Below are 16,636 nucleotides of genomic sequence, written 5' to 3' on the forward strand. Positions count from 1 at the left end.
TTGAGAAATTTAGTAATTGCAGACAAAAGTGGACCAGTCCATTATAATAATGATAGGAAGAAAAGGTTCATTTTGGCGTAAAAGACAATTTTAGACCAATATAAAAGACTAGTCGTGCATTTGTTGTCTTGTTTATGTATGACACGTAGTCGATGGCAATGTGACTTTCAAATTGGATTGATTCGTGTGTTAATTGTACCGTGCACGTTAAAGTTTCATGCGCTTATTTATTTTCTTTTCTTTTTTTCCATATTAAAGAGTAACGAGTAAAATCTTATATTTATATATTAGCATTAAGCAAAAGGGTTTTATAATTTATTATTCCACTTAATTTAATTTTAAATAAATTTTTTTTTGAAAGGTTTAGTTTGAATGATAAATGAGTTTGTTCTTAAGCTACTATTTAGAATTGAATCCTTAAAAAAACGATTCCTTTTTCTGACTTTACAAATTCAGATATAAATGCTCTAATTCAAACTCAATACATAGGAGGAATTCATTCCAAGAATGATCACTTTTAATTCACTTTACATATTACTCAACAACAAATTGATGTTAATAGCTCACACTACGCTACATACTAGATTTTTTATATATATAAAGGAAAATATGCAGATGTTTCTAACATATTTTCTAGTAAAAATAATTTAAATTATATGTGGGTTGACCTGATATAACTTGATTAACTTGAGATGAATGATCGTTAAAAAAAATTTTGATAAAAAAAATCCCAAGAGGATTTTTTAAAGAAATATTAAGACAAAAACATATCGGATCGACTTAGGTCAACTTGGGTTAACTTGTCAAATCAATATTATTGGTACCCATTTTGGGACCCCATACTAAGAAATTAAAAAACAATATTGGAAAAATAAAATATATATCAGTAAGAAAAACATGAAAATTGTCTAGAAAATTTCCAAAAACTAGTTGAGAAGGACCAAAATACCCAAATTTGAAAAATTAACAGTTCAATTTTGATTGATGAAGGTCTTATTAACAAGAAAAATGCAATTTGGAAAGAAAAATTCAAAATTAGATGTTTAATAACTCAATTGGTATTTTTTTTAGGGTTTAATTGAATTTATTAAGGGTTTAATTGCTAGGAATGTTGGTTTTTGAATTCAATTTGGGCTTTAATTGGAAAGAATTGAAGTCTTGGGGTTGAATTGCAATTTTAAAAAGATGATTTGATCAAATCAGAGGTTTAATTGTATAAATATTAAAGTTTAATAGGCAATTAAGGACTTGATTGAAGAAACTTAAAATCAAAGACCAAACCATAAAAGACATGAGACTTCAAGGATTTAAATCGATAAAATCAAGGGTCAAATTAAAAACAATTGAAGGTTTGATAGTCAATTGATTGTCAATGACCTAATTATCTAGCTATTGCTCTAAGACGTACAGCTAATAACAAGTCTTTTTTGCATGTCTCTTTTGCATGGGTTTATCACACAGTCCTTTCTTCGCGTTAATATATATTGGAAGAGTCACCTAATGTTTGAGTCATTGCGATAAGCATTTTCTGAGGAAGTAAGCAGGAAGCTGCTATGTTTTGTCCTCCAGTCAAATATTGATAATTTATTTTAGTTTTTTTTATAGTATAACGACCGGGAGTTAACTCAAGTTAATTTATAAAAGTATCATTTTGTTATTTAAAAATATATATATATATATTATTTTTTTATTTTTTTAAAAAATTAAACAAGATTTTTATATAATGAAATCGACCGGGTTTTGGTTTTGGGTTGGCAGATAAATACATTGACCGTTTAATAACCGGAAAAATTGGATATTAGTTAAAATTTATTTACCAAAAAGAAAAAATCATAAAGACAGAAAGAAAGTCTTTGCCATCTTCATTTGATACGCAGAAGGTTTTTAGCATTAGTTTATTCTCATGCATGAAAAAATGATTCGAAATTAGTTGAAATTTCTTTATCACAATTAACCACATAAAGAAAGTCTTTGCCATATTCATTTGATAAATGCATTGACCGTTTAATAACTGGAAGGTTTTTAGCATTAGTTTATTCTCATGCATGAAAAAAAGATTCGAATTTATCACAAGGGAAAAATACAATCACATAAATACAATCTCTTTATCAATTAGTTGGAGACCCATATTTTCCTCCAACGACAATACTCAGCATAAATAGAGAAGAGGACCTGTGCCCTAAATCATGCAATGTCTTGATATACAGTATCTTCACATCATGGATTTTCAACTACCATATTGTTTTTTCTTCCTTCTTCTTCTGCTGCTGCCATTTTCTAGCAATGGTCAGGCTCACAGCAACATATCTTCGGGCTTATTTCTCACTGCTGCAAGTGATAACCTTCCTTGGACTTCACCATCTGGGGAATTTGCTTTTGGATTCCAACAAGTTGGTGATGCTGGCTACCTACTTGCCATATGGTTCAACAAAATACCCGAAAGAACCATAGTCTGGTCAGCTAATAGAAATGATCTAGTTCAGGGGGGATCAAGAGTACAACTTGTTGGGGAATTCCGGCTCCCCTTGCGCGGACCGGGGGTGTACTGATATTTGCTCATAGGAGGGTAAAGCACACTGACACAATATTTTACGTGGTTCGGCAAAACCGCCTACATCCACGGGAGAGAGTCCATTTTATTTGAGATTAGAGAAAGGATATACATGGAGGAGGAGGATCACTTCACTCAAACTCTACTCCCAGCTCTCATTGCTGCACTTGCAGCTGCTGCAATGGCAACAAGGCTGCTGCCATTGCAGCTCTCCACTTTCTCTCTATACTCTTCACATTCTCACACCTCTCTTACCTTTTGCTCTCTCACGTATGCCTATAAATAGGCAAGTATGGTGGCTTCTCTTCTTCAACAACAGCAGCTGCACATGGGTTGATACATTTGTCAATGGTGGGTGCAACTACCATTGACAAATGGTAACCCTACTCCTTAGGGTAGGTTGCCCAATAATGGCAAATCCCAACACAACTTACCAGAGATGGTGAGTTGGTTCTAAATGATCAATCAGGCAGAACAATATGGAGTCCAGTTTTTGGTGGAAGTGGAGCCGCCTATGCAGCCATGCTTGACACGGGAAACTTCGTGGTAGCAAGCCAAGCTGGTGCCAATTTGTGGCAGAGTTTTGATGAACCAACAGACACACTGTTGCCCACACAAAATCTGAATTTAGGTGCTCAACTAATTGCTCCCTACCTGGAAAAGAATTATTCAGATGGAAGATTCAAGTTCATTCTACAAGCTGACAGCAATCTCGTACTGTACACAACACGTTATCCAACAACTACCTCAAATTATGCTTATTGGTCTACCCAGGATTCTATTGGAAGCGGTTATAGGGTGGTCTTTAACCAGTCTGGCTATATGTACCTCGCAGCCCAAAATGGCGCTATGCTTAATTCGGTATTCTCTAATTCAGTATCAATGCAAGATTTCTACTTGAGGGCTACCATAGACTATGATGGAGTTTTTAGGCAATATGCTTATCCAAAGACTGCTTCCAGTAGCACAAGGTGGGCTATGGCCTGGACGACTTTGCCAAACTTCATACCCTCAAATATCTGCGTGGTAATTAGGGGACCAGTAGGCAGTGGAGCTTGCGGTTTCAACAGTTATTGCATAGTAGGAGATGACCAAAGACCGACATGCAAGTGTCTTCCTGGTTACACTTTCTTTGATCCAAATGATGAGAGGAAGGGATGCAAGAAAGACTTTATTTCACAGGATTGTGACCATCCATCGCAAGAAATAGATAACTTTATGATCAGGGATATGCTTAACACAAACTTTCCATATACTGATTATGAAGATTTTTTTTCAGTGGACGAGGATTGGTGCAGACAAGCTTGCTTGAGTGACTGCTATTGTGCTGTTGCCACTTATAACAGTGGACACTGTTGGAAGAAGAGAGGCCCTCTCTCGAATGGGGTAACAGATCCAAGTATTGGTGATGAAGCCCTGATGAAAGTAAGGAAAGGCAACCGGACTGCAGGTTCAAGTGCAAAGAAGAGTGATCGATCAATTTTGATCACAACAGGATCGGTGCTTTTAGGTAGCTCCATCTTTCTAATTGTTCTCTCTCTGCTAGGAATCTACGTGTTCTTTACTCGATCGAACCAACAAAAACAAAAGGTGGTACCGCAACTCCATGTCATGCCAGAAATGAATCTGCAGAATTTTACTTTCAATGAGCTGGAAACAGCTACAGGAGGATTCAAGGAAGAAGTTGGTAGGGGTGCTTTTGGAATTGTTTACAGAGGGGCACTAGCCAACGAAGACAAACCGCTCATCGCAGTAAAGAAATTAGAAAAGATGGCCGGGGAGGGCGACACAGAATTCAATACAGAAGTGAAAGTTATTGGCAGAACAAATCACAAGAATCTGGTTCAACTTATTGGATTCTGTAACGAAGGGGAAAATCGCCTTCTGGTCTACGAGTACATGAGCGGTGGCTCCTTGTCAAACTACATATTTGGATATTCAAGGCCTAGTTGGCACCGAAGAATGCAAATTGCTTTCGGTGTAGCCAGAGGGCTAGCTCCTTTACCTCCATGAAGAATGCAGCTCCCAGATAATCCATTGTGATATCAAGCCTCAAAATATCCTGCTCGACGAATCTCTTAACGCCAGGATTTCAGATTTCGGACTAGCCAAGCTGTTGAAGACGGACCAAACCAAAACAACGACAGGAATCAGGGGGACGAAAGGGTATGTAGCTCCTGAATGGTTCAAGAACCTGCCTGTCACAACCAAAGTAGATACCTACAGCTTTGGCATTCTCTTGCTGGAGCTAGTTTGCTGCAGAAAGAACTTTGAGATTAATGCAATGCAAGAAGATCAGATAGTTCTTGCAGACTGGGCATGTGATTGCCTTAAAGAAGGAAAGTTGAACCTTTTAGTAGAAGAAGATGAAGAGGCAATGGAAGACATGAAAAGGGTAGAGAGGTTTGTGATGGTTGCAATTTGGTGCATTCATGAAGATCCATCTTTAAGACCTGGAATGAAGAAAGTTGTGCAGATGTTAGAAGGAAGTGTTCAAGTCTCTGTTCCTCCTGATCCTTCATCATTTATCAGCACAATCTAAATCCTTTTTGTACATATATATATATCCAGAAACTAAGGCCAATGAATGTTACCTATCTACCTTGCATTGAATAATCTGTAGTTCCTTGTATTGAATAATCTGTAGTTCCAATCATTTCAGGCATCATGTGTTAGACCTTGTAAAATAAGGCTTAAAACGCATGCTTCCAATTATTATTTTTTCTTTTCCATGTTCACCAGTAATAAGTAAAATAAAAGATTTGAAATGAATATAAAGGTAAACTCGTATATAATTAGATATTTTTTCTTTATTTTTTTTTAGGATTTTAAATATTAACGCATAGATAAAGTTCAGGATATTAAATATAATTTCTAGCAAGAAAGTGAAAATCAATCTTAAAAGGTTTATTTTAATCATCCTTTTTAGATATTTGCATTAAGAAAAAACTTGGAGCATCCAAATCATTCACTGTGATATAAAGCCGCAGAACATTCTCATTGATGACGACTACAATGCTCTAAGCTGAGGAGAAGAAACGACAGTACTGTCTTGACAAATGTTTCCTATGTGAAAGCGTTGTGAAACAGGGCAGGCTTCATTCACGTGATCTTCAAGAGAAAGTTTTGGTTGGATAAATAAATAAATATACTAAGAAAAAATAAAGGGAAAAAATAGAAATTTATTTGTTTTTGTGTTTTGAAAATGTTTTTAAAAAATTTGAATTTTTATTTTATTTTTTTCTTTACTTTAAATTAATATTTTTTTATGTTTTTAGATTATTTTGATGCACTGATATTAAAAATAATTTTTTAAAAATAATAATTACAACCTTCCAAACACGCAAGCCATGCAGCTCACGTACCTACTAGAGACGATTTTAACTCGCGGCCTGCACTATTTTAGGCTGTGTTTGTTTCCTGGAAAATGGTTTCCGGGAAACCACTTTCCAAACTTTTCTGTGTTTGTTTGTCATCATGAAAGTTGGTCAACGGAAAACACTTTACGGTCAACGGAAAACACTTTCCAGTCAAAGGAAAATTTCGCTTGGTTTCCAGGAAAATGTTTTCCTTTTATTTTGGGCGGAAAACACTTTCCGGAAGTTGTGAAAAATTTAGAAATGTCATATTATTTGTTAATTATATCAAATTTGGTCCTCAAACTTTTGATTGCTATATATATTTTGTTTTGAATATTTGTTTTTCAATTTCATCCATTAAAATTGAATTTTTATATTAATTTATGAAATGTTAATTATTATTATTATTTTAATTTCTTCATCTTTCAATTTTTTTTATTTTTTAGATTTGATCTCTATTATTTTGATTATTATTTATTTTATTTGAGATAATTTATGAAATTATATTTTTTTTTTCAATTTCATTTTGATTCAACTTTTTAATTTGTAAGATTTGTTTCTTATTATTTTAATAAACTTGAAAAAAATAAAACATTAATAAGTTATTTTCCAGCTCATTTTCCATGACAGAACCAAACACTGAAAAGTGTTTTCCAACTTATTTTCCATTACACTACCAAATATCGGAAAATAATTCATTTTCCTGAAATTTACTTTTCAAAAGAAAACTACTTTCCAGTAAATAAACGGGGCCTTTGTAAATCAAAAGAAAAGCTGCCATTACCCTTGCTTTTTGTAGCAGCACGTTAAAACAATAAAAAACTAAAAAAAATATTTTTATAAAAAAATTAAAAATACTTTTTAAACATGAATACAAACACAATCAACGTAAAGTCGGCAGCCAAGTAATTAGATTTTTTCTTTCTTTCTCACTCTCTCAGCTAAAGAAAATAATCGGTTAAAGAAAGAAAGAGAAGAAGGGAAGTGCATGAATTCCTTTTTTACAAGGATTTTTCTACTTTTTGTTTAACCTCAATTTCAACCACAGTTTTAACCAAACACCTATTTTTTCAAATCAACCTCAACTAAAAGTACTTTTTATAAAACAACTTTTTTCAAATCACAACCACAACAGCTACCGCAATATCAAACACACTCATAGTCCTTGAATGTAATCGAGTAAACTTGAGTTGAAGTAGCTTGATCATGACATTTAACTATCGTAAAACATTTATAAATGGAAATATAAATACCTTTTTATATACCATGTGTTTGGTTGCTATATTATGGAAGGATATGTGTTTAATTAATACATTTGATGGATTACCTGCTTGTAAAGTTAATACATATGTGTTATAGATAGATTTTTTCTTACGTTAGTTGTCCCGACTATATCAAAATTGACCATCACCGCATTAGTTTAATTAACTATTATGAATCGATTGACTAGTTCATATTCTTGTTAATGGTACTGAAATTTAATTGATATCGTGATTTAGAATCACAACATTTAATTAAATATCATGTTTATAAATCACGATATCCAAAAGTATGCTATTTTGCTAAAAAAATTTTGCTACGGTGTCAATTTTTTTTTTTTTTTTTTGCATTTTATATGCTAATTACACAAATTTATCCTTGCAATCCTTGATGTCTCACCATTAAAAAAAAAAAATTGGTTAAACATGTATGTATTCATTTATTTGATACATAGAATGAACTTGGTTAGAAAATTTCTTTGTTTCTTGAGAAAAATAAATTAAAACATCTCTGTACCTCTAACCTTTGTCCATTTCAGTGGATGATGTGCCTCACGAATCCTGAATCTGATCCCCGCCCAATTGAATTTTGGAAACATCCACTATTTTATGCGGCTCTTTTAAGAAATAAAAAACACGTGGAGATTTCGAAACATTTCCCACGTGTAAGATCTACCTAAAGGGAAAATCATCGAGTATCAGTCACAAGAGCCTTCTGTCCAATTTTTTTTTTCCTCTTATCCCATTACTAAATGGACCGACAGAAAGGGTGCAGGTGCGCAAGAAAAATTAAAGAAAACAGTAGGTGGACTTTTAAGAACTATATATCCGTTTGGGGACGAAAACTTCGTATAAATTAACTTAAATCCCAAAAAGACGTGACAGCACATTCAAGAATATCTATCTACTTTACTTTAAAAAAGAAGAAATAACTGCATAAAAGAGGAAAATAAATAAAAAATCTATCGATAATACAGCCATGTTTGATCTTCTAGCTACTGGATAAAACAGGCAAAATAACTATCAGTAGAAGGCAAAATCAAGCAAAGGATTTGACAACAAATTACAGCGATGAATCCATGTAAATAATTGAGATTATGTAAGAGAGATAGACATAGTAATTAGTACGTACGTGCCTTTCTAGCTCTCTGTGGTACCAAATACATGGTGAACGTAGGGTGGTTATAATTAAGAGCCCTCCATAATGCAGATAATGAATATTACCAGAGACTGTACGGGGAGAGACTACAGTGGCTAAGGCGCCTAATCCAGCATAATTTGCACGATTTACCTTATCAGCATAACAAAAACTCGATTCATACGTACTCGTTATCATCCGTAGCTAGTCCAAAGTCTCTAGACCAACATGAAAGACATGTCGTTGCTTTCTCCTCGTTGTTTGTGTTCATGCACGATTCGGTGGCAAATTAGCAAAAGGGTATACTTTATCATTTGCCCCTGTAAATGAAACAATTTTCTTTTTGTACCCTTATATTTTAAAGATCTCGAACTTCACAATTCTAGTTTATAAATGAACCAAATTAATGTCATCCTTTTCATCAAATACCTTACCTTTTTCGAATCTTTGAAGTGTTTTATTTCATGAGAGGAAAATATAAATATGAAAAATCAAAATCAACATGAATAAATTTGAGTTTTTTTTATATAACTTGTTAGGATTTTAGGGATTTTTAATTTAAAAAAAATTGTAGAAGAATCTTAAATCAAAGCAGTTAAAACTGTGTAATTGGAGTGGTTTAAAAAAAAAGGAAGCTTCTTATTAATTTCATTACTAATATTTATTATACAATAATATAAATTATATCTTAAATTATCATCAATATCTTAAATTTTTTGGTTAAACTAGTTATTTGATATGACATTAAAATTTTATTAGCTAAATTATCATTTTTGCGATTCCTTTTTTTGTCCTAGATTTATTAGAATTTCGTTAAAAAAAAGACCAGAATATATAACTTTTCAGGAACCAGTTATTTAACGATTCATTGAGTATGAAAACAAACTTCATTTTTGCATTTCTTTCTCCAAGTTCTAGTTGGATTTTCTCAGAAAGACCAGGATTTTAGAGATTTTCAATGAAGAAAATTTGTAGCACACGCAATCCTAAATCAAGAGAAACAGTGAAGCCTTTATAGTTGAAGTGGTCAAAAGAAAAGGGAAACTCCCGATTAATTCCATTAGTAATGGTGACCATTGAAACAAGCCACGCCGTTTATTCCAATGGCATTAGTAATTGCTCTAAGATTCATTGCTAATAATTTCTCTTTTTTGAACACCCCTTTCTTCACGTTAATATTGGAAAACTTGACCGTTGAGATTTACAATTTTCTAATGCTTTACTTTTACTTCATTAATTTATTCACGCTAGTTTTCATGCTCCCCTTAATTTATTCATTTGTATCTTATAAAATTAGATTCAGTGTCTTTTAAAAGTAGTGCATATTGCAAAGTTATTAAATTTGGTCCGGCTCACGGGTTAATATTGAGTTGATCCAAATCAAACCATAATAATGTCATTTTAATTTTTTTATAACTTCAAACGATATTGTTTTGGAAAAAAAATCAAATTAGATTTAGATAAGATTTTTACTGCTTCATAGCTTGACCTGCTAAGATAATCAAGTTTAACCGAGTGAACTTCTATCCAGATTAATTTAAAATTTAACTCAATTGAGAATAACAGAATGACTTGGGTTGGCCTTAGCCAACCTTTCCTATTTATATATGTACGGCATAACACGGCAGCAACCGTAGGGATTACAACATTGGAATAATCCTACATTAATTTTTTATTCAGAGATATACATGCTATACATTCTATAATATGCCCCCTCAAGCTGAGGGTGGAGGATCGACCCGAAACTTGAACCTGAAAGCAGTAAAGGACACAGCGGAAAGTGGTTTGGTGAAGACGTCAGCAAGTTGGTCCCGAGAAGGGATAAAGCGAATCTGAATTTCCTTCTTCGCAACCCAGTTGCGGACAAAATGATAATCTACCTCAACATGCTTAGTACGAGCATGAAAGATAGGATTCGCCGAGAGATAGGTCGCACCAAGATTATCACACCAAATGGTAGGAGTAGAGACGATGGGAACTACAGATCTATTAACAAATATTGAAGCCAGATGACCTCAGTAGTACCATCTGCTAAGGCTTTATACTCAGCCTCAGTGGAGGAACGGGCAACTGTACGTTGTTTGCTGGATTTCCATGAAATCAGTGTCTGACCAAAGAAAACAAGATAGCCACCCGTAGACTTGCGATCATCAATACTACCAGCCCAATCTGTATCTGTAAAGCCATGAAGAGCAAAAGAGGTGCCTCGAGTGATATGAAAACCATAGGATGCCGTTCCTTTGAGGTAGCGGAGTATGCGTTTAACAGCAGCCCAATGGGAATCTGTAGGAGCATGCATGTACTGACAAACTCTGTTAACAGCAAAACAGATATCTGGATGAGTGAATGTAAGATACCGAATAGTACCCACGATTTGACGAAATCGTGTGGGATTAGAGAATGGATGATCCGGCTGTATAACAAGTTTGGAAGGAGAGACTGGAGTATCAACGGGTTTACAAGAAGTCATACCAACCCAAGTGAGGATGTCAAGAATATATTTGTGTTGGCGCAGCATCAGACCCATACCTGTAGACTGAATTTCAATACCCAGAAAGTAGTGAACATCACCTAAGTCACGAAGCTTGAATTCTGAGCTTAGTAACTGGATTAGGTGATGAAGCATGGCAGAGTTGTTGCCCGTAAGCAGAATATCATCAACATAGACCAAGAGATAAAAGATATTAGTACCATCAGATAAGATAAACAGGGAGGTGTCAACCTTGGAGGCAAGGAAACTAATGGAGAGTAAAAAATCACTCAGACGGGTGTACCATGCCCTTGGTGCCTGTTTTAAACCATATAATGACTTGTGCAATCTGCACTCATGAGATGGAAAAGTAGGGTCAACAAAACTTGGAGGTTGTTTCATGTAAACCTCTTCAGTAAGAACACCATTGAGAAAGGCATTATGAATATCAAGCTGATGAATCTTCCAATTACAGGAAACCGCAATGAAAAAGACTAATCTGACGGTGGCTTGCTTAATAATTAGGCTGAAAGTTTCAGAATAATCAATGCTTTCCTGATGAGTAAAGCCTCTAGCAACTAGACGGGCTTTATAATGTTCAATGCTGCCATTAACATGATGTTAGATTCGATATACCCATCGGCTACCCACAACATTCATCGAATGATGAAAGGGCACTAGGGACCAAGTGTGATTGGAACGTAAAGCCTTGATCTCATCACACATAGCATCATGCCAAGCAACATATTTATCTGCATCAGAGAAGGCAATAGGTTCAGAAGAATGAGAGACCAATACCCGGGTGGCAGTTGTATCAGCTGCAGCAGAGGCCACTATATTTGTGGTTTTGGGCTGCCGCGGTCTAAGGACCATAGGGTGGCGGCTGAGCAATGGTGGCGACGCAGAAGAGGTAGGTGTCACAGAGGTGTCCTGTTGCAGTGGATAAGCGGAGAGATCAACCACTAGATTCAGACCAGGTGAAGAAGTCAGGGAAGAAGCTGCTGCAAGTAGAGGGCTGGCAGTAGAGATAGAGTCTGCAGAAGCCGGGTGACTGGCAGAATAAGGGGAAGCAGAGGAGGAACCAAAGGTTGTCCCAGTACTAGTAGAGACATCGTGCTGGAGTGCAGGGAAAACTGATCGACAACCTGTACCTACAACAGAATGGTGAGATAAAGATGCATGTGGTGATCGGCAAGGGAAATGTGGAGGCTGTGGTGTTTTGGTAGGAGGTGAATGCAGGGCAGAGGCGGGATGGGGTGTGTTATCATCGGTGAATAATAGGAAGTGGGTCAGATTTGGGAGGATGGTAGCAGGGAATGATGTGTGGTTTTGAGACGAGACCTGTGCAATTTGTTCAGATTTATCAAACGAAAAAACATGTTCATGAAAACGGACATGACAGGAGATATACATGCAATGAGATTCAATGTCAAAACATCGATAACTAAGGTGAGAGGAACTGTAGCAAAAAAACACACAGTGAAGAAGTTAGATAAGATGGCCGGAGAGGGCGACAAAGAATTCGATACTGAAGTGAAAGTTATTGGTAGAACAAGTCACAAGAATTTGGTTCAACTTGTTGGATTCTGTAACGAAGGGCAACATCGCCTTCTGGTCTACGAATACATGAGCAATGGCTCTTTGGCCAATTTTCTCTTTGGAGATTCAAGGCCTAACTGGTATCGAAGAATGCAAATTGCTTTCGATATAGCCAGAGGGCTCCTTTACCTCCATGAAATGAAGAATGCAGCTCCCAGATAATCCATTGTGATATCAAGCCTCAAAATATCCTCCTCGACGAATCTCTTAACGCCAGGATTTCTGATTTCGGACTCGCCAAGCTGTTGAAGACGGACCAAACTAAAACAACTACAGCAATCAGGGGGACCAAAGGGTATGTAGCTCCTGAATGGTTCAAGAACCTGCCAGTGACAACCAAAGTAGATACCTACAGCTTGGGCATTCTCTTGCTGGAGCTAGTTTGCTGCAGAAAGAACTTTGAGATTAATGCGATGCAAGAACATCAGATAGTTCTTGCAGACTGGGCATGTGATTGCATTAAAGAAGGAAAGTTAGACGTTTTAGTAGAAGAAGATGAAGAGGCAACTGAAGACATGAAAAGGGTAGAGAGAGGTTTGTGATTGTTGCAATTTGGTGCATTCATGAGGATCCATCTTTAAGACCTGGAATGAAGAAAGTTGTGCAGATGCTAGAAGGAGCTGTTCAAGTCTCTATTCCTCCTCATCCTTCATCATTTATCAGCACAATCTAAATCCTTTTTGTACACACACACACACACACACACATATATATATATATATATCCAGAAACTAAGGCCAATGAATGTAACCTATCTACCATGTATTGAATAATCTGTAGTTCCTATCATTTCAGACATGTCTAGATCATCTTCTGGGTTGATACTCTAAATTTCGAGTCAAATGATGATTTCTTCAACAACAAGGCTTCAAATTCTTGAATCCTTTTTTTTTTTCCCTTTTCCATGCTCAAGAGTAACGAGTAGAATGAAAGAATTATTGTTCAAAATATGTGCTTAATAAATAATTACTAACCAGTACTTCAATCTTAAATGGTCTAGCTCTTATAGACTTGGCCCGTGTAAATGGCATGTTCGTTTCCCAAGTTATTTATCATAATGTAGTCCTGATTAAGATCATATTAATTGAGCTTGATTTTCATAAAAAACTTTGTTTGTAGTTATTAGATTAACTCAATCCTGATCAATTCACAACCTTAATTTTTTTTCTATTTTTAAAATATCGTTTTAACTTTTATTAAAATAAATTTAAAAAATATTATTTTAAATTAATTTAAAAAATCTAAATTAACATATCTAATCTGTGGGTCATGATGTGCGAGTTCGGGCTTAATATTTTTTATGTGAATGGTTTGTTTAACATCTTGAGAAATTTAGTAATTGCAGACAAAAGTTGACCAGTCCATTATAATAATGATAGGAAGAAAAGGTTCATTTCGGCGTACAAGACAATTTTAGACCAATATAAAAGACTAGTCGTTGCATTTGTTGTCTTGTTTATGTATGACACGTAGTTGATGGCAATGTGACTTTCAAATTGGATTGATTCGTGTGTTAATTGTACCATGCACATTAAAGTTTCATGCGCTTATTTATTTTCTTTTCTTTTTTTCCATATTAAAGAGTAACAAGTAAAATCTTATATTTATATATTAGCATTAAGCAAAAGGGTTTTATAATTTATTATTCCACTTAATTTAATTTTAAATAATAATATATTATTTTGAAGGTTTAGTTTAAATGATAAATGAGTTTGCTCCTTAAGCTACTATTTAGAATTCAATCTTTAAAAAAACGATTCCTTTTTCTGAATTTACAAATTTAGATATAAATGCTCTAATTCAAAATCAATATATAGGAGGCAGCATTCCAACAATGATCACTTTTAATTCACTTTACAAATTACTCAACGAGATGTTAACTAAATTATTGGCTCAATTTTTTATATATAAAGAAAAACATGCAGATGTATCTAACATGTTTTTTTGATAAAAATAATTTAAATTATATATGAGTTAACCTGATATAACTTGGTTAACTTAAAATTAACAATCGTTAAAAACATCGTTTGATTAAAAAATTTCCAAGATTATATTTTTTAAGAAATATTAAGATAAAAATATATTGAATCGACTCAGGTCAACCTAAATTAACTTGTCAAATCAACATTATTGTTATCTATTTTTGGGACCCCATACTAAAAAATTAAAAAACTTTGGAAAAATAAAATACATATCAATAAGAAGAGCATGAAAAATATCTAGAAAATTTTCAAAGACTAGTTGAGGAAGATCAAAATGCCCAAAGTTGAAAAATTAATAGTTCAATTTTGATTGATAAATGCCTTATTAACAAGAGAAATTCAATTTGAGAAGAAACATTTAAAATTGAATGTTTAATAACCCAATTGGTATTTTTTTAGGGTTTAATTAAATTTATTGAAGGTTTAATTATGAGGAATGTTGGTTTTTGAATTCAATTTGGGTTTTAATTGGAAAGAATTGAAGTCTTGGGGTTGAATTGCAATTTTAAAAAGATAATTTGGTCAAATCAAGGGCTTAATTGCATAGATATTAAAGTTTGTTAGGCAATTAGGGACTTGATTAAAGAAACTCAAAACCAAAGACCAAATCGTAAAAGGTATGAGACTTAAATCGACAGAATCAAGGGTCAAATTAAAGACAATTGAAAGTTTAATTGATGGTCAATTGAGGGTTAATTTACATAAATCAACAATCAATAACCTAATTAGAAAAGGTGCTAAATTCTGGGGTTGATTATTGAGTTTGACAGGGATGAAATTGTATGAAATTAAAAGTTTAAAGATAATTAAAAGAAGTTTAAGTCAAATATATCAAGATCTAAGACCAAGTCACAAATATTCTGACAAAGTCACTCAAACATGATATCTTTGTCAAGTTTAGAGATATGCTAGGAGTTATCAAAAATCAAGTTTAATAGAGGATGTTGAAAATAAACTAAATTTTTTGGTTTTTTTTAAATGAAAAAACTATTCGACTAGTTGAAACAGAAGAACTAATCTACCGGTTGAAAATTGTTTGACTAAGTAAGTCAAAAAAATTACTTTTTCTTATTATATTAAATTATATTTTGTTTAGTTTAATTTCTTATTTGTCTAGGATTTTATATTTATAAATAGGCTTGTAATTATAAGTATAAGGTAATTAAAAGATGAAAAATAATTAAAAGAAGTTTAAGTCAAATATATCAAGATCTAAGACCAAGTCACAAATATTCTAATAAAGTCACTCAAACATGATGTTTTTGCCAAGCTTAGAGATATGCTAGGAGTTATCAAAAATCAAGTTTAATAGAGAATGTTGAAAATAAATTAAATTTTTGGTTTTTTTTTTTAAATAAAGGAACTAATCGACTAGTTGAAACAGAGGAACTAATTTACCGGTGAAAATTATTTGACTAATTAAGTAAAAAAAAATTATTTTTTATTATATTAAATTATTTTTTATTTAGTTTAATTTCTTATTTGTCTAAAATTTTATATTTATAAATAGGCTTTTAATTATAAATATAAGACAAGTACAGAAAAGAAAAACACTTAATAAAACATACTTTCCTCTAAAAATTTCTTCTTGTTAAATAGCCTTGCAATTTAGTATTTATCCATATAAGCTACCACATTAATTTTCTTCTAGCAGGGGGCTCCTTCCATGAAGAATGCATCTCGCATTACTATCCAAAGGGTATGTAGTTCTTGAATAGTTCAAGAACTTGGCTGTTACAACCAAGGTTACCTGCAGCTTTGGCATTCTCTTCCTAGAGCTAGTTTGTTGCAGAAAGAACTTTGAGATTAATGCAATGCAAGAAGATCAGATAGTTCTTGCAGACTGGGCATGTGATTGCCTTAAAGAAGGAAAGTTGAACCTTTTAGTAGAAGAAGATGAAGAGGCAATGGAAGACATGAAAAGGGTAGAGAGGTTTGTGATGGTTGCAATTTGGTGCATTCATGAAGATCCATCTTTAAGACCTGGAATGAAGAAAGTTGTGCAGATGTTAGAAGGAAGTGTTCAAGTCTCTGTTCCTCCTGATCCTTCATCATTTATCAGCACAATCTAAATCCTTTTTGTACATATATATATATCCAGAAACTAAGGCCAATGAATGTTACCTATCTACCTTGCGTTGAATAATCTGTAGTTCCTATCATTTCAGGGCAATAAGGCTTAAAACGCATGCTTTCAATTATTATTTTTTCTTTTCATGTTCACGAGTAATAAGTAAAATAAAAGATTTAAAATGAATATAAAGGCAAACCGTATATA

The 16,636-nt window shown here is 33.7% G+C and overlaps 1 protein-coding gene and 1 pseudogene across 1 annotated transcript; both read left to right on the forward strand.

Moving 5' to 3' along the window:
- The first annotated feature begins 2,535 nt into the window (after positions 1-2,535).
- LOC18097256 (G-type lectin S-receptor-like serine/threonine-protein kinase LECRK2) lies at positions 2,536-5,263 on the forward strand. The gene is given in 2 exon segments (XM_052449849.1): positions 2,536-4,543; positions 4,545-5,263. Coding segments are annotated over 2 exon segments (2,019 nt in total). The 5' UTR covers positions 2,536-3,073; the 3' UTR covers positions 5,094-5,263.
- Positions 5,264-11,667: 6,404 nt separating this feature from the next.
- Positions 11,668-16,430, forward strand: LOC18097259 (G-type lectin S-receptor-like serine/threonine-protein kinase LECRK3; annotated as a pseudogene).
- Positions 16,431-16,636: the final 206 nt, after the last annotated feature.

The sequence above is a fragment of the Populus trichocarpa genome, unplaced genomic scaffold, assembly GCF_000002775.5.
Source record: "Populus trichocarpa isolate Nisqually-1 unplaced genomic scaffold, P.trichocarpa_v4.1 scaffold_104, whole genome shotgun sequence".
Lineage (NCBI taxonomy): Eukaryota > Viridiplantae > Streptophyta > Magnoliopsida > Malpighiales > Salicaceae > Populus > Populus trichocarpa.